This window comes from Lutra lutra, chromosome 11 (assembly GCF_902655055.1).
Source record: "Lutra lutra chromosome 11, mLutLut1.2, whole genome shotgun sequence".
In the NCBI taxonomy this organism is placed as follows: domain Eukaryota; kingdom Metazoa; phylum Chordata; class Mammalia; order Carnivora; family Mustelidae; genus Lutra; species Lutra lutra.
The window spans coordinates 1,749,935-1,771,211 of NC_062288.1; the positions used below are offsets into that span (position 1 = coordinate 1,749,935).

General features: G+C 59.8%; 1 protein-coding gene and 2 non-coding genes across 8 annotated transcripts; all 3 read right to left on the reverse strand.

Annotated features, from left to right (window-relative positions):
* Positions 1-10,584: 10,584 nt before the first annotated feature.
* Positions 10,585-18,863, reverse strand: TBRG4 (transforming growth factor beta regulator 4). Of its 6 annotated transcripts, none has more exons than XM_047694849.1 (12): positions 18,717-18,863; positions 18,085-18,246; positions 17,129-17,616; positions 14,833-15,156; positions 14,200-14,371; positions 13,765-13,922; positions 13,140-13,259; positions 12,223-12,367; positions 11,707-11,952; positions 11,474-11,585; positions 11,267-11,381; positions 10,585-10,848 (listed from the first exon to the last, which is right to left on the reverse strand). In XM_047694849.1, the coding sequence occupies exons 2-12, from the start codon at positions 18,101-18,103 to the stop codon at positions 10,747-10,749; spliced, it is 2,001 nt and encodes a 666-aa protein (XP_047550805.1). In that variant the 5' UTR covers positions 18,104-18,246; positions 18,717-18,863; the 3' UTR covers positions 10,585-10,746. The 6 variants fall into 6 exon arrangements, with proteins under 6 accessions (XP_047550805.1, XP_047550808.1, XP_047550807.1 ...); XM_047694852.1 differs by having other exon boundaries at positions 18,106-18,243; positions 18,717-18,856; XM_047694851.1 differs by having other exon boundaries at positions 18,097-18,243; positions 18,717-18,856.
* Positions 14,021-14,154, reverse strand: LOC125081544 (small nucleolar RNA SNORA5). The gene has a single exon (XR_007121741.1). It is a non-coding gene; the product is annotated as a small nucleolar RNA SNORA5 (small nucleolar RNA).
* LOC125081545 (small nucleolar RNA SNORA5) lies at positions 14,519-14,655 on the reverse strand. Its single transcript, XR_007121742.1, has one exon. It is a non-coding gene; the product is annotated as a small nucleolar RNA SNORA5 (small nucleolar RNA).
* Positions 18,864-21,277: the final 2,414 nt, after the last annotated feature.

Below are 21,277 nucleotides of genomic sequence, written 5' to 3' on the forward strand. Positions count from 1 at the left end.
CCTCCTCCTGCCTGCCCCCAGCCTGCTACCAGGAAGAGGACCAGGGGGGTGTATTCATCCCCATATGGGGCTGGAGTCCCACTGCGACCCTAGGGGTGTCTGCCAGAACTGGCAGGAGGATCAGGGAGAGGCCCACTCCTTCCCCACCAGGCTCACTGGCCCTCCTGCCCCACCAAGATGCCCCAACCTGAGCACTGGTTAGGGGGTGCCCACAACAGGCTTTCAGCCCAGGAAGTACTCCTCGAGGACCAGATTCCCCAGCCCCCGGCCAGAGTTCCAGGATGGCCCCGCAGGGACCTCTGCACGTTCCATTGCCACGGAAACCTCAGGCCACTAGAGCATACCCAGGACCCGCCTGGTGAGCCCGAACAGGACGGCCACCTGCTAAAATACAGAATGTGAACCGAAATCGGCCGACTGTTCTGGGGACAATAAAAAAATCCCCCGTCCTACCAGGAAACTCAAGGAAACCCCAGACCCAGGAAAGGCACAACCAGAATAAGAAAGAGGAACCGGCTGATGCCCAAACGGAGGCGGAGATGCTGGGATTATCAGACAAGGACTTTAAATCAGTCGTGCTCGAAAAGCTTCCATAAGGAGTAACAGTTTATATTGGAGCAAATGGAAAATGTCAGTAAAGAAAGAGACATTATAACACAGAAGAAAACCAAAATCACAGCACGATGCAGACTCATCGAAATGAAACACTTGCTGGGCGGATTATCTGTGGCCCGAAATGACAGCGGACGTCCCTGTGAGGCAGAGGATGGGTCCACAGAAAGGACTCAACCTGTTTACAATGACAATGAAAACGCTGGGTAAAACTGGACAGAGGCTCAGGAACCTGGGGGTAACAACACAAGATCTGCTGTTCACATAACCGGAGTCCCAGAAGAGGGGCAGGGGCGAGCGGTCGGAAAGAGTACTCGAATGATGCCTGAAGCTCCCCAACGTGGCCAAAGACAGGGACATGAAGATCCAACATCCAAGGAAATCCAAGTCCGGACACTTGAGCTGTAAGCTCTGAGCACCGAGGACAAGATCATCGAAGCAGCCAGACGAGCGCGAGCCCTACAGGGAACGCTGAGGGCAAGCGCAGTGCTCTTCTGGTCCAGAGCCCGCGGCTGGAAGGAGGCGCACCGTGTTCCAGGTGTTGAAAGTGAGCTTCATTCAAGAAGACCCCCGCTTTGGCCGTGTGTCCGTGCACGCGCACAGGAGCGACGGAGAAATGCACCCTGAGTGAGGGGACTCTGAGGGCTCCCGCCCCTGCCCAGCGCCCCACAAGCCTGGGTAAAGCACGTCGCTGCACCAGGACGGACATGATGAGGGCGTCCTCTTGGGGCACCGGGAGGAAAGAAGGAGCATGGGAAGGACAGAGAGCGAGCTCTCCTCCTGAGTGCCTGGTGGCGTGTGTGACGATGAAACAAACGTTAACCCCAGCTAACACTCAAGAGGGTTTTTGTTTTTCTTTTAAGATTTTGTTTATTTATTTGACAGACAGAGATCACAAGTTGGCAGAGAGGCAGGCAGAGAGGGAGGGGGAATTAGGCTCCTTGCTGAGCAGAGAGCCCGATGCGGGGCTTGATCCCAGGACCCTGAGATCACGACCTGAGCCGAAGGCAGAGAGGCTTAACCCACTGAGCCACCCAGGTGCCCCTCAAGAGGGTTTTTTTAAAAAAGATTTTATTTATTGGAGCGCCTGCGTGGCTCGGTGGGTTAAAAGCCTCTGCCTTCGGCTCAGGTCATGATCCCAGGGTGCTGGGATCGAGCCCCGCATCAGCCTGTTCAGTGGGGAGCCTGCTTCCCCCTCTCCCCACTGCTTATGCTCTCTCCCTCTCTCTCAAATAAATAAATAAAATGTTTAAAAAAAAAGTGTTCAAAGAGTCCACAGGAAAGCAGGATGAGAGAAACGAAAGAACAAGGAACAGAGGCGAACAGGAAGACAACAAAACGGCAGGCTGTGGCCTTAACACACACAAACGAGTAGGCTAATTATACAGATCACGTGAGACACGGTAACATGTGCGTGCACAGAGTGGGAGGCAAAGACGGGCAGAGTGGACACAAAAGGCCGATGGAAGCATGTGCTGTTTATGGGAAAGTCACTTAGAGTCACGGGTCGGTGGGCCGGTGGCAGCGGACATGCAGTGTGGCCAGCAGCCAACCAAGGGCACCACACGGGGCTGCATCTGAGAAGGCAGACCTCTGAGCAGAGGCGTGGTGGCAGCGGACAGTGTGCGGGGACACGCTAGAGGCGGGGATCAGTCCCCTGGGAGGATGTGACCGTCCCAGATGCGCTCATGGCAGCTGTTAGAGCCACAAAGTACATGGGGCGGAGGCCGGTGCAGCTGTGGGGAGGCTGCCGCCGCAGGTGTGGCTGCAGACCCCCCCTCTGGCCTCCGGACGACCCACCGTGCCGCTGGGCAGGGAGCCAGCCCGGTGCAGGACAGCCACAGCGCGCCCACCACCGTCCCCACGGGCTGCCTGGCCAGTGACGCGGAGTGATCCTGTGTTCTAAGTAGGGGACCTCCCCTGAGGGAGCTCCCAGCTTGGGCGGAAAACACACCCCGGCGCGCCCAGAGCAGCCGAGATCACGGCGTTGTGTTCAGACCACGGCAAGACGACAGGAAACCCTGCAAACGCTGAGAAGAAAGCCGCACTCCGGCGAGTGATCCAGGGGTGTAGGGGGAGGACCGCGGGGTGTGTGTTTGTTTTTAACACAGAACTGACCTGAAGAAGAATGATACAAAACACCAAAGTGTGTGGTCTGCGGTAATGCAGCCGAAGGGATATGTATACGCATCAGAGAGAGGCAAGACCTCAACATCATTGACGTTCCTGCCTCATGGAACTAGGACGCGAAGAGCAAAATAAGACCGAAAGCACCAAAAAGAAGGAAATATTGAAGTCAGGAGTGGAAATCAGTGACAGTGGAAACAGGAAATCAATGAAACAAGATGGTTCTGTGGGGATTTAAGACCGACCCAGCCCTAACGAGGCTGACGACCTGAAGAGGACAGAAGACAAGGGCCCAGTAGCCGAGCGCGCTGGGGTCTGGATGCGTAGCTCAGCGCCGGCCTGACCGGGCCACACGGCGCCGGACGCTGGGTGAGACCGTTTCTGGTAGCGCCAGATGATGTCTGAAATCCCTGGAGGCAAGAAGACAATTAAAATCACCAAACTCGAGCAGGCGAGTTGAAGGAGATGGTCTGAACAGTGCTGGAACCATGAAAGACACTTAATTTCTCATTTAAGAGCTTAGCCAAAGAAAACTCCAGGCCCAGCGTGCACCGGCCGCTTCCCCCAAGTATGCAAAGTACAATGTCCGTTTGCGAGCCTGACACTGTATAAAAAGAACTACACGACCGTGACCGATGGAATTTATTCCAGGTGTGTGCGGACGGCTCGACACTTGAAGACCATTTGGTGGAACCCACCATACCCGCAAGCTAAACAAGAAAAATTATGTGACCGTATTGAGTGACACACGACCCGTCTGACATAATCCAACAGCCGTTCAGATGGTGAAAAACTTCTTGGCAAGTAAAAATGAGCTCAGCTGAGATTACGCAAGCGCTCGAAGCCAACGCCGTGCTCGGCGGCGAGACTGCTCTCTGGGGCGGAGGCAGGAAAAGGGCGTCTGTTGCTGCCCGTTTTCCAACATGGGGCTGCGGGGTCTAACCCCACAGGGAGGCAAGAAAAGGAGTGAGGGCAGCCAGAATTCCAGAACGAAAGCCTGTTTCCCAGTGAAACTGGTGGAAATCGTGCCACCAACACTCAGGGCTCCTGGAAATGGTCTGATGGGCAAACCGACGAAGAAAGAGCTCTTCAAGGAAATTGGGGCCAATTTATTTTGTTTTTTTAAAAAAGATTTATTTATTTATTTATTTGAGAAAGGGAGGAGGAGGGGCAGAAGGAGAGACTCAAGCGCGTTCTGCACAGAGTGCGGAGGCTGACTCGGGCTCGATCCCACGACCAGAGCTGAAACCAAGCGTTGTACACGACTGAGCCACTCGGGTGCCCCGTTCAAAGTTTGAAAGAATGCAGAGTCAGTGCTGTCTGACGCGGCCAAGCCGCTGCCTCCCTCCCCTCTCCCCGCTCACGAAGGTAGAGAATGCACCTGACTGCTAAGCCAAGAACGCGGGGCCCCCGGGATCTCAGCACTTCCTATCCCATCCTGGCACGTGCTGCTGAGCCTGAGTCCCAGGCAGGTGTGAGTGAGGTGGGGCTCCCTTCCTCTGATCAGCCCCCACTTGTGGAGGGAGACTCGACCTTGGGCCTGGCGTGTGGAGGCCAGCTCAGGGCCATGGTTCCACTCCAGAAGAGGCTGCTGTCCCCCCTCCACTGAGTGCTGAGCTCCCAGTCTCTTCCCAGAGGAGCTGACTTGCCTTGCAATAGCGCCTGGGGAAGTTTGAACCCGAGGGTGCTCTCAAGACCGTGGAGGTTGTGGTCAAAGGCACCTGGGAGGAGACTCACAGAGCCAGTGAAGCCACAGCCCAGAGAGCAGGCCAGGGTGACTGTGGGCACAGCCATGTACTTTCCAGAGGAAGAGCACCAGAGGCCACACACTGCAAGGGAAAAGCAGAGGACTTCACCAAGATAACTTAGCCAGTCCCGCAAATGAGCAAGTAACAGTGAGAAGCCCCAGAGGAGAGAAAGCGTTGGCCCTGAACCCAGAATTATTACAGGATTTTATTAAAAATGCCCAATTTCCAACAGAAAATTACCAGGCACCAGGAGAGGAAAGTAGGACTATATACACCCCTGTACGGGGAAGAAAGCGGCAACAGAAACTGCCCAGGAGGGTGGCAGGATGACACACCTCACAGAGACCTCGAGGCGCCGTGGTACACGTGTGCCTGAGCAAAGAAGTTAAGGGAGGTCAAATGATAAGGTCACATTAAGGGGAGAACATCCAAAACGCAGGGAAATGATGAAATTCACTTTAAGGGGTGAACAGAAGATTCGAATGGGCAGGAGAATGGGTGAACGTGAAGCCGGACAGACCACGCCAGCTGAAGAACGGGGGAAAGACAAGCGGACAGAGTCTCCGGGAAATGCGGAGTATAACGGCCTGGACACCCCCACCGCGGGAACGCCAGGAGGCGAGCGCGCTTCCACAGAAGGCGCGGCTCACACTTCTGAGCTGAATACAAACCCCTCCCCAACGTCAGGAAGCCCAGCGGACTCCAAGTAGGATGTAGGCAGGCAGAGCCACAAGCAGGCCTCTGTGAAGATGCTGAAGTCAAAGACAAACTCTTCAAAGCAGCAACGACGATCAGGACTGGAACATCAGTTCAGCGAGGCTGCGGGTTCAAGACCAGCTCATGGAGATCGACGGTCGGCCCCTCGCAGCCAAAGCGATCCTGAGAAGCAGCAACACGTGGAGGTACCACGCGCCCACACTTTACACGACACTGCAGAGCACATAAAGTGACCCAAACAGTACGGACCTGGCGGGAAACAGACACACGGGTCAGCGGAACTGGAGAGAGTCCAGACATAAAGCCGCACTTAGGGGGTCGACGAACCTGTGAGAAAGAAGGCCAGAGTGTCTGACGGGGGACAGACGGCCTCGCCGACAGACACTGGACAACATGCAGAACGAGACCGGCTCTGCCTTACCCCACACGCAAAAATAAATTCAAAATGCACGAAAGACTTCAGTGTGAGACCCGAAGCCATAAGACCCCCAGAGGAGAGCACAGGCACGTTCTCTGTCGGTCTCGCAACATTCATTTCGGAGTCTCCTCAGGCAAGGGCGACACGAGACAGCATCAGCCCAGAAAGCCGGTGCACAGGGGGAGCCATCAACGAAACATGAAGGCGGCAGCCACGGAATGTGGGGGGACCCGCGAACCGCACGACCCAGTGAGGGGCAAATACCCAAAATACAGAACATACACGATAAAACATATAAAACAATAAAGCAGGGGCGCCTGGGTGGCTCAGTGGGTTAAAGCCTCTGCCTTCAGCTCAGGTCATGATCTCAGGGTCCTGGGATCAAGCCCCGCATCAGGCTCTCTGCTCAGGAGGGAGCCTGCTTCTTCCTCTCTCTCTGCCCGCCTCTCTGCCTACTTGTGATCTCTGTCTGGCAAATAAATAAAAATCTTAAAAAAAAATAAAAATAAAACAATAAAGCAGAGCATATGCAGTAAAGACCCAACAACAGATGCCCTGATTAAAAAACGGGCAGAGGGTCCGAATAGGTATTTCTCCAAAGAAAAGCCGACCCCGACAGACGCGTGACACGATGCGCAGCACCACTCCTCACCAGGGACCCACGCGTCACAGCGGGGAGAGCCCACCCCGCCCGTCAGAACGGCTGGTATCAAACAGGAAACATGGAAAGTGTTGGCGAGCGTGTGAAGCTGGGACACTCGCGCATGTTGGTGGGAACATAAACTGGTGTAGCTGCTTCTTGGAGCGCAGGCTCCTCACAACCTACACCATACGGCGCCCGGGGGCTCAGTCGCTAAGCGTCTGCCTGCGGCTCAGGTCAGGATCCTGGGGTCCTGGGATGGAGCCCCGCATTGGGCAACCTGTTCAGCGGGGAGCCTGCTTCTCCCTCTTCCTTTCCCCCTGCTTCTGTTCCCTCTCTCGCTGTGTCTGTCAAATAAAATCTTTTTTAAAAAAATCCTACAAAATTGTAAAAAATCTAAAACCCCAAACACAAAATGGCAACAGCTTCAAAGAAGGGTGACCAGAGGGACGGAGGGGCTGTGGGGGCGGGACACAGACAAAGCGGATTAATAGGCACAAACTTCTAGTTAGAAACCACGTAAGTCATGAGTACAATGTACAGCATAGGGGATACAGTCAACAACATTCCAGTACCTTCGGTGACAGAGGCAACTAGACTCATGGGGGTCCGTGTACAAATAGAGTCACCATGATGTACACCTGAAACCAACAGGATATTGTACATGAATTGTACTTTGGGTAAAGACTCAACTGTATTTTTTTAAAGGTTTTATTTATTTATTTGACAGACAGAGATCACAAGTAGGCAGAGAGGCAGGCAGAGAGAGGGAGGAGGAAGCAGGCTCCCTGCTGAGCAGAGAGCCCAATGTGGGGCTTGATCCCAGGACCCTGAGATCATGACCCGAGCCTAAGGCAACGGTTTATTTAACCCACTGAGCCATCCAGGAGCCCCAAGACTCAACTGTATTTCTATAAATTTGTAATAAACAATCCAAAACTGAAATAAAGAGAATGCCATTCGTAATAACCCCCCAAAGAATAAAGTCCTTAGGAATTAGTTTAGCAAGGTAAGTTCAAAATCTACACTCTAAAAATTAGAAAACCTTTGAAATTAAGGAACGGCTAAATCAATGTGCAAACATCCCACGTTCATGGATCAGAAGGCATAAGGTGGTTCCGAGAGCGCTCCCCAAACTGAGCCGAGGCTCCCTTGCTATTCCTCTCCGAGTCCCAACTCCTTCTTTGTAAGAACTGGCCGGCTACTTCTAAAATGCATACGCAGCCACAAGGGACCCAGAATAGTCAAAACCACCCTGAAAATGTACCATCGAGTAGGACTCACCCTCCTTAAAATCCCGGTATGGTTAACGTAGCGTCATATGAACTGCAGGCGTGGAGCGAGCCAACACTTCCGGCCCCGGCCCCCTGGCCACCTCCCCTCAGGTATGCATTTGTGCTCTATAGTTAGGAATCTGTTTTTTAGTTTGCCTTTTTCCTTTTTGTTTCATAAATTCCATACAGAAGTGAAATCCTATGGTGTCTGTCTTAGTCCACTTAGCGGAGTACCTCCCAGCATCATCCACATCATGGCAAATGCCAAGTTTTCCCCTCACGCTGTAAATAGCCCATTGCTGTGTGTCGTGTGTGTACACACCTCCCCTCCCCTTTGCCCATTCATCAGGCAACGCGCACTCGGATCACTTCCGTAGTTTGGCTGCGGTCAGTAACGCTGCTCTAAGCCTAGAGGCACGGGTATCCCTTCGAATTTGTGTTTTATCTTTTTGGGTAAACAGCTGGCAGTGTGATTGCTGGGCTGTAGGGTGGCTCTATTTTTAAATTTTTTGAGTTAACTCCATACTGTTGCCTACGGCGGCTGCACCAGCCTGAATTCCCACCAACAGCGTAAGAGGGTCCCCTTCCTCCACATCCTCGCGGACCCCCGTCGTTCCGTGTTAATTTTAGCCATTCGGACCGGTGTGAGGTGGTGTCCCACCCGATGACGAGTGATGTGGAGCATCTTTTCATGTGTCCGCTGGCCATCTGGATGGCCTTAGGAGAAATGTCTGTTCATGTCTTCTGCCCGTTTTTATTTTTTTTAAGATTTTATTTATTTGACAGAGAGATCACAAGTAGGCAAAGAGGCAGGCAGAGAGAGAAGGGGAAGCAGGCCCCCCGCCGAGCAGAGCCCGACTCAGGGGCTCGATCCCAGGACCCTGAGATCATGACCCAAGCCGAAGGCAGAGGCTTAACCCACTGAGCCATCCAGGCGTCCCTTCTGCCCATTTTTAAACTGGAAGGTTTTTGTGTGTGTGTGTGTGTGTGTGTGTGTGTGTTAAGTTCTTTATATACTTTAGATCCTAACCCTTTATTGGTTGTGTCATTTGCAAAGATCTCCTCCCATTCTGCAGGCTTTCAGTTTTGTTGGCTGTTTTCCTTGCTGTATGGAAGCCTTTTCACGTAGCCCACTTCAGAATGTCCTACAGAGCAACGATCAAGAGACAGCGTGCTGCTGAGAGCCAGAAATAACCCCCGACACCTGTGGCCAATGGAGCTTCAACCAAGGTGCCAAGACTGTACAACGAGAAGAGAGCTGCTCTCCCAGTAACGGTGCTGGGACAATTGGAGAGTCACGTGCAAAAGAACGAAGCTGACACCGGGCACACACCAAATACAAACTAACCCCAAACAGACGAAAGGTATTAAGAGCACAGTTATAAAATTCTTAGAAGAAAATGGGTGTATTTTACTGATCTAGATTCACCAAACCAAGGATTTTTGGATATGACCCCCCACGAAGCACATGCAAAAGGAAAAAGATACAGTGACCTTCACAGGTTGGTTCAAGGACACCATCAGGGAAGTGAAAACCCACAAAACGGGAGTAAGCATTTGCAAATCCTTCATCCAGTAAATGACTGGTTTCTAGAACATCCTCTTACAACTCAGGTCACGTGATTAAAAAGGAGATGCAGAACTGAACAGTTATTTCTCCAAAGACGATACAAATGGAGCAAAGACACGCAAAGATGGAGACAACACTGGTCGCTGTGGGAACACCGAGATGGCAGGGGCCTGATGCACGCCCCCCGGATGGCCAAAATGAAGTGCTCCCCAGCACGAGCTACCGGGGAGATGTCCCATCTTCTAGAATCTGAGCCATCTAGGACGACACCACATGGCAAGGACACAAAGAACAAAAGGGCTCTTCACTCTGCTGGTGGAAACATAGGCCGGCGCAGTGCCAGCCGTGCTCCTGGGCGTTTATCCGAGAACTGGGGTTTGCACTATCCTCGAGAGTGGGGCCAAGCCATCCAACCGCAGGGGCAGGGAAGGGCCAGTATGGACACCCGCATGAGCGCCGCCCGTAGGGAACTGGTGCAGATCCGACCCGAGGGCCATGCAGTCAGACTCCTCTACAGAAGCTCTGAGAGCAGGGGAGACGTGGAGAAAACGGGGGTGGCAGCTGGCAAAAGGGAGGTGCGGGTGTAGAAGGCACAGGGGTTCTTGTGGCGAGGAGCCGTCCTACTTGGGGACTCCCATCCCTGTCAGTTATCTTGGTGGGACCCCCGCCACTGCCATGAGAGGTCACCGCTGAGGAAACCGGGAGCACACAGCTACCACGTCCCTACTCGCGAGCACAAAGGGACTCGTGTGTGTCCCATGGAGGCAGGTGGGCCCGAGCGGCGCCCAGGACAGGCTCATACATCCTCGGGGGGCCGCGCGAGGCCCTCCTGAGCCGATCTGCACCTGGTGCTCGCCCATGCCAGTCCTTTGCTATGGCAGGCCTCTTGCCCGGACTGTCGCTGCCCCCTCCCACCTAGCGAGGGACAGCCACCCCCTGGGCAAACGTGTCCACTCCCGTGCCTGTGTGAGCTGCGAGTTCTCTGCAGGTGTGCGGAACGGCTGGCCTCGGGACGCAGGGTGGAGGCGGCCTTTCTCCCCAGCTCCCTCCACCCCAGAGGCACCAGGGACGAACTGTTCTTTCCAGCGTCTAGTGGCACTACTGCTGCAGTGGGAAAGGAGGCTTGGGGTGCGCAGGCCTGTGACCCCAGGAACCTCTGGCCCGGACGGGCGGGGAGGGGTCACGAGACCTGCTGTGTCTGCCGAGAACTGGTTCTGCTCCAGACCCAGCACCTCCTATCAGCTTGGCTTCTCAGGACACCCACACTCGCCCGACACCCCAGGCAGAGAGAACCTCCCAGGACGACTGTGCTCGGCACCCACACCACAGGCGGAACCCCGAGCCGCGTCCCCACACCCACGGCCTGCCTGGGAAGGTCCTCACGGCCCCAGGGCCAGAGGCGTCAGAGGTGGGGACAGGCCAGTAGTGCGCAAAGCAGGGCAGAGGGCGGCGAAGGCAACAAAACCTGGGACGTCTCCTGGTGTTGAAAGCTGAAATCCCAGGTTTATTGCCCGTAAGAGGCAGGCGCTGCAGGCCAGCATGCCCCTCTGGGCGAACTCGCCCACGCACGAGTGTCCAGTGGCCCCGGCCAGGCCTCGGAGAGCCCGGCCCCCCGCAAGCAGTCCACGGCTCGGGACACGTCACTTGGCCAGCTCCTCTGCCACAGCTTTTCGCATCTTGTCCTTCAGGTAGGCGCCTTTCTGCCACTCGGACTTGAGATCCAGCCACTCGTAGTACGGGACCTGCGGGGAGGGCATGGGGACCACGGCTCTGCCCGCTGTTCTGCACCCGCACCCCTAGCCTCCCAAGCTCACGGAGCCGCAGGAGTGTGGCCAGCCGGGAGGCCCCGCTTCTCTCAGTGCTAAGAGCTACAGTGTCCTGACCCTGGGCCAGGGATCCGGAAGGCTGCAGAGCCCAAAGATGGCTTTTTAATTTTTAAAAACCGTTGAAAACAGAAAAACATCCAAGCCATAAACGTGACAAAACTGTCCCCCAGTCTGCAAGGCCACCCTGCTCTCTGCGGCCGGCACGCACACTGGGTCTATGAGGCCCTGAGTGGCTCCTAGAAGTTGTGGCCTTAAACACCACCTTCCAAGCTTCCCTTTCTCCCGTGTGAGGTGGCACCCCGACGTGGCCTGCCCCGGGCCCCACAGTACTCACGTCCACCACCAGGAAGCCAGCGGCCTGCACGTGGCGCCGGGCTAGCGCGAAGCGCCCCAGCAGGTCTCGGCTCCGGCTGCCATAGCTGGGGAACTCCCAGCGCAGGAAGGCCAGCCTGGCAGGGAAGGGTGCGGGGCTCAGGCGGAGTGTACTCCTGGGGCCCATGGAAGGAGCAGGGAGCCCCAGGGAAGGCGTCTGGCTGCCTACCTCTTGGCTCCGGGGGGCAGCGGCTGGCTCCCGGATGGTGGGGCGAGATGAGGGGCCACAAAGTTCCTGAGGGGCAGGAACTGGCCGTCGGGGTCCAGCAGCACCTCAGCGTCTAGGAGGGGCGTGGGCGCACGTGTTGGGGACCGTCCCCAGGGGCGCAGGGCCCTCACCACAGAGGGCTGGAATGAGCAGCAGCCCCGTGGCCGTCAGCAGGGGGGTGTGGGGGGGCTCACCCAGGACCCAGCCGTACTGGGTGGGCACCGCGAAGCTGCCCCTGTCGCTGCTCCCCAGCAGCCCCTTCAGCGTGTCCTGCAGCTCCTTCTGCAAGGGGGTCACCTTCCCGTCAAGGGCGGACAGCCGGGGGAGCAGGGCCGCGGCCGGCAGACACGGGCCCGCGTACCCGGGGTGCTCCAGCCACGCGCTGGCGTTCACGTGCAGCAGCTTCCTGAAGGTGCCCTGGTCTTTCGGGGACTTGGCCTCTACGGGAGAAGATGGCGCGAGAAGAGCAGGTGGGCTGAGGGACACGCAGGCCAGGTGGGGGACAAGGGCACCCTGCCCCCACGCTGCACCCTGAACCACATGTGCTATCAGGGAAGAGGGTCTGGGGGTCCCCCACAGGGAGAGGACAGAGGAGCGGTGAACACCAGGTGAGCTGGGGGGCCGCCTCTCCCCTGCCCTAGTGGAGGTGCGCAAAAGCAGGCACGTGCGGCGGCCGCGGGCTCGGGAGGAGGGGACGCCCCACCACCCACCTAGAAACTGGCCGTGCAGTTCAGGGCGCAGCACAGCCCGCAGCTCTGCCTCCCGCGCCTGCTGCAGCACGCACAGCGCCCACACCACGTCCACCTGCAGGGCTGGGTGCAGCCCCGTCAGCTCGGAGTCCAGCTTCTCGTGAACCTGAGCGAGGACAGGGCGGGCGGAGGAAGGGGCTGCCCTCAGCGGCAGCCAGCATCCCGGGCCGGCAGCGCTCAGGGCTCCCGAAGGACTTGGCCACCCCGAGGCCTGAAGAGCTACGGGGACAATCCTGCCCATGCTCCCGGCCAGGCTTGGGGCGGCCCCCGTCAAGAGTACCAGAAACCCTCCTCGGCACCGGCACGACCTTCAGCTGGAGCTTCCCACAGCCCCTCCCAGCAGCAGGGGTCTGTGGCATGAGCTCATGTCTCCCGTCACACCGGGAGCAGGCCCCAGGCTGGGGAGGTGTTTCTGGCCTCGAGGGGACTTGGAAACTATGGAAGGGGCGGCAGCTGGCCCGCTAGGGCAGTGCTGCACAGAGGCCCAGGGTCAAAGCCGGCGCACACGCAGAACGGCTCACCCTGCGTGGATGCACAGGTGACCCACGCGGCATGCAGCCCTGCCCGCAGCTCACAGCCACAGCGGGGCATTAAGGAAACACCAGGATCGGAGAGCAGGGATCCCTGGCCCTGACTGTGTGGCCGGTGAGGGAGCCAAACGATGCCTCCTGACCTGCAGCTGCTCTGGGCCACACAGCAGGCGCGGGGGACTGTGTGTCTTCTGTCACCAGGACAATGTACCTCATGTGGCTCTAGCCTGCTCCCCTCGCATCCCCAGGGCCCTCACGCAGAATTCCAGCCTGGAGCTGCTCCCCAGGGGCCCCGTAGCAGCCAGCAGGGAGAGGGGAGAAGGGGGGGCAGGGGCGCACAGACCATACCAGGCTGAAGAACTGATCCTCCTGTTCCGGACGCTCTGGGCGGAAGTTGAGGTGCGCGAAGGCCAGAAGCACATTGCACAGGTGCGGCACCGGGACGGTCTGGGCTCTGTCCAAGACGTGCTGGGCCGGCCAGGCCAGGCGGGGGACAGTGTAAGACAGACCCATCCCTCCCACCGCCCATGACCCCAGCCGTCCAGGGCCACCCAGACCTTCCCCGCCAGCAGCTGCCATCCCCAGAGGCTGGGGTCCCCAGGAGCCGCCCAGCAGCGGCTCTGCAAATGCTGTGACCGCTCGGCACGGCCTCGAGCAGCTGCAGGCTGTGCACACAGATGCGTCTCTCCCTGCTGCTGCCCTGGGAGCTGCGAGCGGATTCCAGCCTCGCCACCCGTACAGCTCCTAAGGCAGCCACCCGTGAGCATAAACTCCTCTGAGGCTGAGAACAGAAAACACAGTCCCCACCCACGACGTCTGCTCCCCCGAATGACCCGAGGAGGAACCCCCTTACCAACCAGACAGTGTGTCCGGCCAGCTGTGCCTCCCTGACGCAAGGGGCAGGGAGCCCGCTCCAGGGGAGTCAGGCCCCCACGGCGCCCAAGCCCAGGCCGCAGGGCTCTGCCCGGCTCACCTGGACGAAGGCCTCGAACAGAGGCCCACTGAGCCACTTGAGGAGGGCGAATGACTTGGCGCAGCGGGCCACCTCGCCGGACGTCAGGCTGGGCACGTGGGGCAGCAGGTCGGCAGTCAGGCGCTGCAACACCTGTGTCTGCTGGAAGCCGAGTTTGCCTTCGGGACAGAGCGAGCCCAGGGATCACCCTCGAGGGTCTACAGACTGCCCTGGGAGCCACCCAGCCACCCCAGCCTGGCCTCGAGGTCTGGGGATGAGGTGTCCGTGACCAAATTTATCCCTGAGGCCCAGCAGAGGGCACCAGGGCCCATGGGTCACTGTGTTTCTGTGGCAGCCTCTTGGCCAGCGCCGGCCATGGGGTGGGCGGGCACCGAATTTGACACAGCTGCAGCCAGAGCGCCCTTCTCCCCGCTGCTCCCGGCCAGAAGGGCTCACCGTAGGCGTACGCCAGGTCCAAGAGGACGCCTTTCGTCAGGGGGAAGGGCTTCTGGACCAGGTGGTAGGAGACGGCTCGCAGCAAGGGCACCGACCGCCGGTTCTGAGCGGCCAGCGTCACCAGCACCCTCCGCAGCTCCTCGGGCCCGAACCGTTCCGCGAGCTCCAGGCACTGTCAATCACAGCCGCAGGGGTCAGCGGGGCGGCCGAGGCCAGGGCTCCTGCGCGGCGCTGGGCGGCCCCTGTGGGATAGCAACTGGGCCTGAGCTCACTAACCCCAGGCCCCAGCTCCCACCCGGGGCAGCCCCAGGCCCGGGTGCCCTGTCTGCAGCCAGACTTATCCCCAGGTCCCAGTGCGGGGGGTCTGGGGCCCATGGGCTGCACGGCCTGCTGTAGCAGCCATCTAGGCCAGCGCCCGCTACAACGGCAACGGGGGCTGAATTTGACCAGACTGCGGGGGGGGGGTGGGGGGGGTGGCGCGGCACATCACTGGGACACGTGAGCCTGGAGTGGGTCCACCCGCCAGCCCAGGTCAGGCGCACACAGTGATTTTAGAGAAGACGAAGCATGCTCGGCTCGTGAGCGTGGCCACAGAGCGTGCCCGCGGCTGCCCCGCGCCCCCTGCTCCAGTACCTTGTCCTCCAGGCGGTTCATCAGCGGCTCCGAGAGGGGCCCCGCCTTCGCCATCAGGGCCACCACCGTGCGGCTGTCCTCGATCTCTGCCCAGCGCCGCTCCAGGCTCACAAGCAGCTCGGCCAGCAGCTCCTGGGAGCCCCGCTGCTGCATGTAGGTGGTGCTGGACTCCACCAGGAAGGCCAAGTGCTTGTACTGGAGCCTGCGCAGGCGCCAGCGGACCTCCTGCTCCACCGACTGCAGATGCTTGCAGGCCGCGGGCAGCGCCAGCGCGTAGAGGCTCCGGAGCAGCCTCACGAGGGGCCCGTGCCAGACCGAGGCTACCTGGGCGGGGAGGACACGGGAAGTCACACCCGAGAACCCACCCGTCCCCAGCCAGCACGGCTTCCCGCCCACGGCCGGAAGGTGGGCACTTCCAGCGGCCTGCCCCGCTCCGCCAGCGATCTGGGTCCCCTGCGAACACGAGCTCTGTGCGAGGAGGAAAACCCCCCAGGCTCCTCCAACGCAAATTCCACGGAGGCAGGTGCTTACAGAGACCCGGCCACGGATCTGTGCAGTGGGCACGCCGGACGAGCGCCCCACTCGCGCGTAGACATGAACCCAGCAAGCTGCTGAGTCCAGCGGTCAGGGGAAAGCCTGCAGGGCTGACTCAGGCTCACTGCCCACCCGCTGGCTCCCTGGCTCACAGCGACGGTAAGCAGTTAGCTGAGGGGAGCGAGCCGCCCCGCGGAGCACGTCCAGGTGCCGGTGCCCTGCTGCCCCACCCTCCCATCCAGCCCCTGCTCCCCAGGGTGTGCGGCTGCAAAGCAGCCCTGGGATATGTGGGCAAGAGAAGGCCTGGCGACCCCACACCCCCAGGCACCAGGGACGAGGGGCTGGCTGTTCACGCGTCACCACCGCTACCACCTCAGGGACCCATACCCCGTGAGGCTTCACACCGCAACACATGCTGTCCCCAAGCCGAGGCAGTGGCACCAGCACCTCCCTCCTCCTCCTCGGGGGCTGTTTCTGACAAGGGGGGACCCCGCTGATGTTTCCAGGCCTCAGGGATGCGCAGGGGCCCCTCTAGCCCAGCAGTATGAGGCAGAGGGCCCCCAGGGGGCCAGCAGCAGGGGCTTAGGTGGGGTCCTGCCCACAGCACTGAGCCTCTAACTCAGCCCCACTGCCACTGGTGGGGCCGCTCCCTTCCCCAGTGAAATGGGACTGCACAGAGGGAGCAGAGTGCAAACAGGAGAGCCGGGGAAGGGCTGGGAGGCCAGCGAGTAGAAAAGGAGTCCGTATCAGGAAGCGTGGTGCGGCACCTGTGTTGCGTCTCCTGGAAGGCAGGAGAGCTTTTACAAGGAAGCTCAGTCACCACCCGCATTATACTTTGTTCCCACTTTGCTTTGGCTCATGGGTTTGTTCCTACATCTGCTCTCATCCCCTGAAACACACTTCAGTTGTCAGTGTGCGTGCAAAACAGTAACTCCCAGGACCACAGTTGCAGAGCGAAGAGGAGGCTGGTAAGGGGTTACAAGCGACAGCATCAGAGAGAAGTGACCTTCTGCCGTGACCTCAGCGCACGCACACGTTTCACCGAGATGGAAAGCTCCGCACCTCCCTTACCACGGAAGCATTCCGGCATTTTCTCCGCAGGCCTACCTGTCTGTAAAACCAGCCGGCCACGCCCACTGCTTTCCCACACTGTAGTCGGAAACCCCACCCTTAACCTGTGACTCTCCTCCGCCTCAGCCTGACACCGGCACACCGGGCTCTGCAGCTCAGCGACCGAAGCAGGGCTTCCCTCCAGCACGGACCAGGGGAGGACCGTGGGCCGACGAGGCCACAGCCAAGAGCTGGTGTGTCGCCCCACCCCCGTGCCACAGACAGGTGCCCTCTGCACTCGCGTGTTAAGAATCTGACCAGCTGGATGACGGCCGTGCTCAGCCCAGCTCCCTGACACCCTTCATCAGCCCCCCGCCCCCGTATCTCCTCCAGCTTTAGGGGCGTGCCCACCGTGAGCCAGACACTGAAGGGGAGCTACACAGATCAGGACTACCTGCCCAGGGCAAAAGCACCCGGAAACGGGGAGGAACCAGCTTGCTTCCTGCCTATCCGTGTCCCGTGTCCCATTTGCTGCTTGGTAGAGAAGGACAGCAAAATTCAGCTAAGGGGACCATGCGGAGGAGTAACCAAAGGATGTAACGAGCTAGGCAAGCAACAGGGCTCCTGGCTACGGAAAGCGACTGGCTGCTCTGGACTCCAGTGCCACTGTTTTCTGCCCGTTGAACCCTGAGAGAACATTCCAGAAACCCACCTGGCTGTTGACAAGCTGGAGAAGCTGCTGAAAGCGGGCATCCTGCATGAGTGAGGCCTTGTGTTCTGGCTTGTTGGAGAGCAGGCGGGAGAGCTGGATGAGCACGAGGGCTGCGTGGTTCTCGTGCAGGCGGTGACCACCACTGAGCAGCTCCAGGAGCTCCTCTGGCCGGGTGGCCTTCTCGATGAGCCGGTCCACCTCCTGCTGCTGCGGCCTGGCGCTGAACACGTGCTCCTTCTCTAGGAGCCCTGACAAGGAACGTGGGAAGTGCGAACTGGGCGAGGTAGCTGAGGAGGTCAGAGTCCTGCGGCCGACTTGGGCAAGTCTTAGTCGACCCATGGGAGCCACAGCAGGAGCCGCGGCAGGGGGCACAAGGGTGGCCTCCCTTAGGAGGCAAGCACATTGCTTCACTAAGCGGGCTGCCATGGCGGCCGGGGGCTGGGGGCAGGGGCCGGCAGGTAAGACGGCTAGCACGTGGTTCCACAGCCCTGCAGGGTCAACAGAGAGAAAGCGGTGATGGGCGAGCTCCCACTCCCGGACCCGACAGCAGGACCCACGAAGGCACGGCCACCCTCCCCACCAGCCAGAACCTCTCCTCTCTGCCTGTGTCTGCGTGGGCCGGTGCTTTCTGCAGCAAAAACCTCACAGACTTGGTTTCCGTGAAGGATGTGACTGAACACCGAAGCGCAGGGCGCCAGGGCTTGGGCTGCGGAGCGGCGGTCCGGGCAGCCTGGAGTCAGCTAGCTTAGCTGGATAATCCAGACCCCCGCCCTCCCAGGCCTCCCGGTGGGGCTGGCCCGGGGCCCCTCTCAATTCAAAGGCCCGGAGAGTTAGAAGAGCTGACTTGGGGAGACGCAGGGGAAGACGTTTTCCATCGGACGGCGCCTGGAAAATCCACACCCCACAGCCTCGCCCTCCCGTCCCCCCAGGCCCCGCTGTCCCCCGACGCCACAGACCCAGGAAATCACCTTTCATGCCTCCACGCCCAGGCGACACGTCAGCTCCTCCCAGGCTCCGGCGCACATCCCGCTGCTGCGGCCTCCAGCCGCTCGGACCGTCTCGCTCGGCGGGGCGACCCCGCGGCCGGCGCACGGAAGGTGCCCGGGCCTCCCCTCCTGCTAAAGCAGAGCGCGCGCTAGACTCCCAGCTGCCCGGAGCCTGGCCCCGGGCCGCACGCCTCCCTCGCTCGCCGGCGCACCGCAGCTGCGAGGCCTCGGGTCTCACCACCGCACAGCCCAGACTCCGGAAGACACACGCCCGAAGGCGACGTCTCGCACCCCCGGCGCCCGCCGGCGGGGAGGCCCCCCCCACGGAGGACAGCCCTGTGGCCTGGGGACGGAGCTGAGGTCCGGAGGCCCCGCTGGATCGGGCGAACACCAGCCCCGAAGCCCGGCCGTTGGGGGCAGACAGAACACCCGCAACCGGGCCCGCCGGCCACCACGCGGCATGGCGGCGGCAGAGCACGCACGCACGGGCCGGCCGGTCCCCCGCCTCCAGCAGCGGGATCCCGATCCCCCGCATCCCGGTGCGCCCTCCAGCCCTCAGGACCCACGCCCAGAATACTCCTCCCCACCCGCGCCAGACATACGCAGCAGCCGCGGGAGCCGCCGCTGACCTCCATGTGCCCCCGCACCGTCCTCGGCTCACGCCGCGCGGCGCGCTCGCTACGTCACTTGGAGCGCCGCCGGAAACGAGCCTAGCCGTGGTCCGCCCGACCGGAAGTCGTGCCCCCACCCTTTCCGGCAGGGTGCCATCTTTGCTGAGGGCGGACAGCCGGAAGTCATGCTAACCACCGCCTCTCTGGCCGAGTGCCATCTTTGCTGAGGGCACAACCTAGGAAATGGGAAGTAGCCGGGCGAGAGGCGAGTGCTGGGCAGTTCGGGAAAGATGGGAACCGGGAAGAATGAGGCCCCCGGGACCCGGGGCCGACCGCCGGGCGTCCGCAGCCCCGCCCTGCATCCCGCCCCGGGTCCCGCGCGGAGGGGCTGCGGTGGAGCGGTTCCCACAGGGTCGTGCGGCCGTGCAGGCGCGGTGTGCCTGGTCCTGCGGGCGCTGTTCCCGCCGCGGCCGTGGGGCTCACGCACCGTCTCCGGCTCGCGGGTGCGGGCGTGTGGTTTTGGGAGGGCGGGAGGTGGGCCCCGCGCCCCTGGGGGCTGTGCGTGGTTACTGCCCCTTCCCGCCGCGCTCTCCCCGCTGTGTGCGGTTCGCCCCGGGCTGTGGTCGTCGGGTGCGGCTGCGGGAGCGCGTCAGAGTCCGGCGCCTCTCCCCGGGGCGCTCCCCGCCCGCCTCGGTCTCTGCCGCCGGCCCACCCCTCGGGCGGGTCCCCGCGCCTTCCGACCGGCCGTGGGGCCGTCTGCCGGGTCCCCTTCTCCCCGGGGGCCGTCTGCGGGGTGTCCCCCTCCCCGGGAAGATTAACGGGGTCCTCCTCGCGCAGTCCTGTCGCTGCTCCTCCGTCCGCGCGTTGCCCTGAGGGCGCCCTGGCTCGCCCTGGAGAGCTGGCGCGGTGAAGGCAAATTCGGACCCCGCGGGTCTGAAAGGTCCTGTGTGTCCCCCACCCGCCGGCTGGCCGTGGTTAGAATCCGCTTCCTGCTGTCGCGGGCCGCCGCGGACCCTCCGGCCTCCTCGCTCCCCTGGCTTCTGAGTCCACAAGTTGGCCTGTGGTGTCAGTCCTCCCTCCCGCCCTCCCTCCACTGCCTTCCTTTCTAATTTCTGTTCTCTCCCTCCTTCTGTCCTTTTTCTTATTTCTGTTTTAACTTCGAAAAGCTGGCTTTCCTTTATGCCCGCAGGTCTGACATCTTCCGGCGCTGAGTCTCCGTCGTGCCTGAGCCCATGGTGGGCCCCGCCGGAAAGCCCCGTCCTCGGGCTGGGGTCCTTGTTTCCCGGGTTGGGCGTATCCTTTCCTTCACTTAATCTCTTTCCAAAATGCCCAGGTTCGAAGATTGGCTCTTTGAGTCTGGTTTCTGATTTTCCCTGTTTTTCCCGTCTTGTCTCCTCTCAGCGTCTTTCCGTCTCCTGATTTTTTGCTTCCTGAGAGTCCCCGCAGCGTCCGCTTCTGACTCTCCTGAGGCCTGCTTTCGGCCATCACACTTAGACTTACTGAGGTCTCCTTTTTGGCTTTGAATGTTCCTTTTTATGCCTTTTTTTTTTTTTTTAATGATTGTGATATTTTCTCTTATGGAAGGATTTTGGTGAAAGGAATTTTTTCCTCTAGGTTTTCCGTTTCCCTGTGCCGTTGCTGTTCTCTCTCTTGCGGTTACTACGCATCCTGGTTTGGTTTCTGGCCTCAGTTGTCTACTCCGTTGCTGGTGGGACGGCGGAATGGCGCGGCTGCTTTTAAAGTTTCACATTTTGTTACAAAACTAAACATACTCTTACCAAAGACAATGGACCTAATGGCTGTGTCCTCCCAGTTCATATGTCGAGACCTGACGTTCAAGGGGATGGTGTTAGGAGGTGGGGCCTTTGGGATGTGATTGGGTCATGAGAGTGGAGGCCTCTTGGTGGGATTAATGTCCTTAAAAGAGACCCCTGGGCACCTGGGTGACTCGGTTGGTTGAGCGTCTGACTCTTGGTTTTGGCTCAGGTCATGCTCTCAGGGTCATGGGATCGAGCCCTGTGTAGTGGGGCCCCACGCTCAGCACGGAGTCTGCTTCCTCCCTCCTCTCAAGCGTGGGCTCTCTCTCTTAAAAAGAAAAAGAGACAGAGACCCCACAGAGCCCCTGGATTTCCACCGCATGAGAGCACAGCAGAAAGTCTGCAGTAGGGAAGACAGCTCTCCCCCGATCATCCTGGTGCCCCAGTCTCGCTCCTCCAGCCTCCAGAACTGTGAGAAACAGATTTCCGTTGCTCATAAGGCACAGAGTGGATGATATTTTTGTGACGGGGCCAGAACACACTCAGACGCCACGCAGGCCCACAGTCGTGCTGTTTGGTATTCCCCCCGAGAGCTGAGAACCCACATCCTCACGGAAACCTGCACACAGATGTTTCTAGAAGCTTCAGTCCTCGTTACCAAGACTTGGAGCAACCAGGGCGCCCTTCAGGAGGGGGGTGGCCAAGCAAACTGGGGTCCACCCAGTTGGTGGGGTATTACGGAGCGCTAAAAAGAGTGAGCAGTCAAGCCTCTAGAGGACATGGAGGGACCTCGAA

What these genes read in the sequence shown, in the direction of transcription:
- TBRG4 (XM_047694849.1), bottom strand. An exon ending in TGAACCGCCTGGAGGACAAG is followed by an intron (nt 14,372 to 14,832) that starts GTACTGGAGCAG and finishes TGTGATTGACAG; the next exon opens with TGCCTGGAGCTCGCGGAACG. An exon ending in CTGCCCCCCGGAGCCAAGAG is followed by an intron (nt 11,382 to 11,473) that starts GTAGGCAGCCAG and finishes CTTCCCTGCCAG; the next exon opens with GCTGGCCTTCCTGCGCTGGG.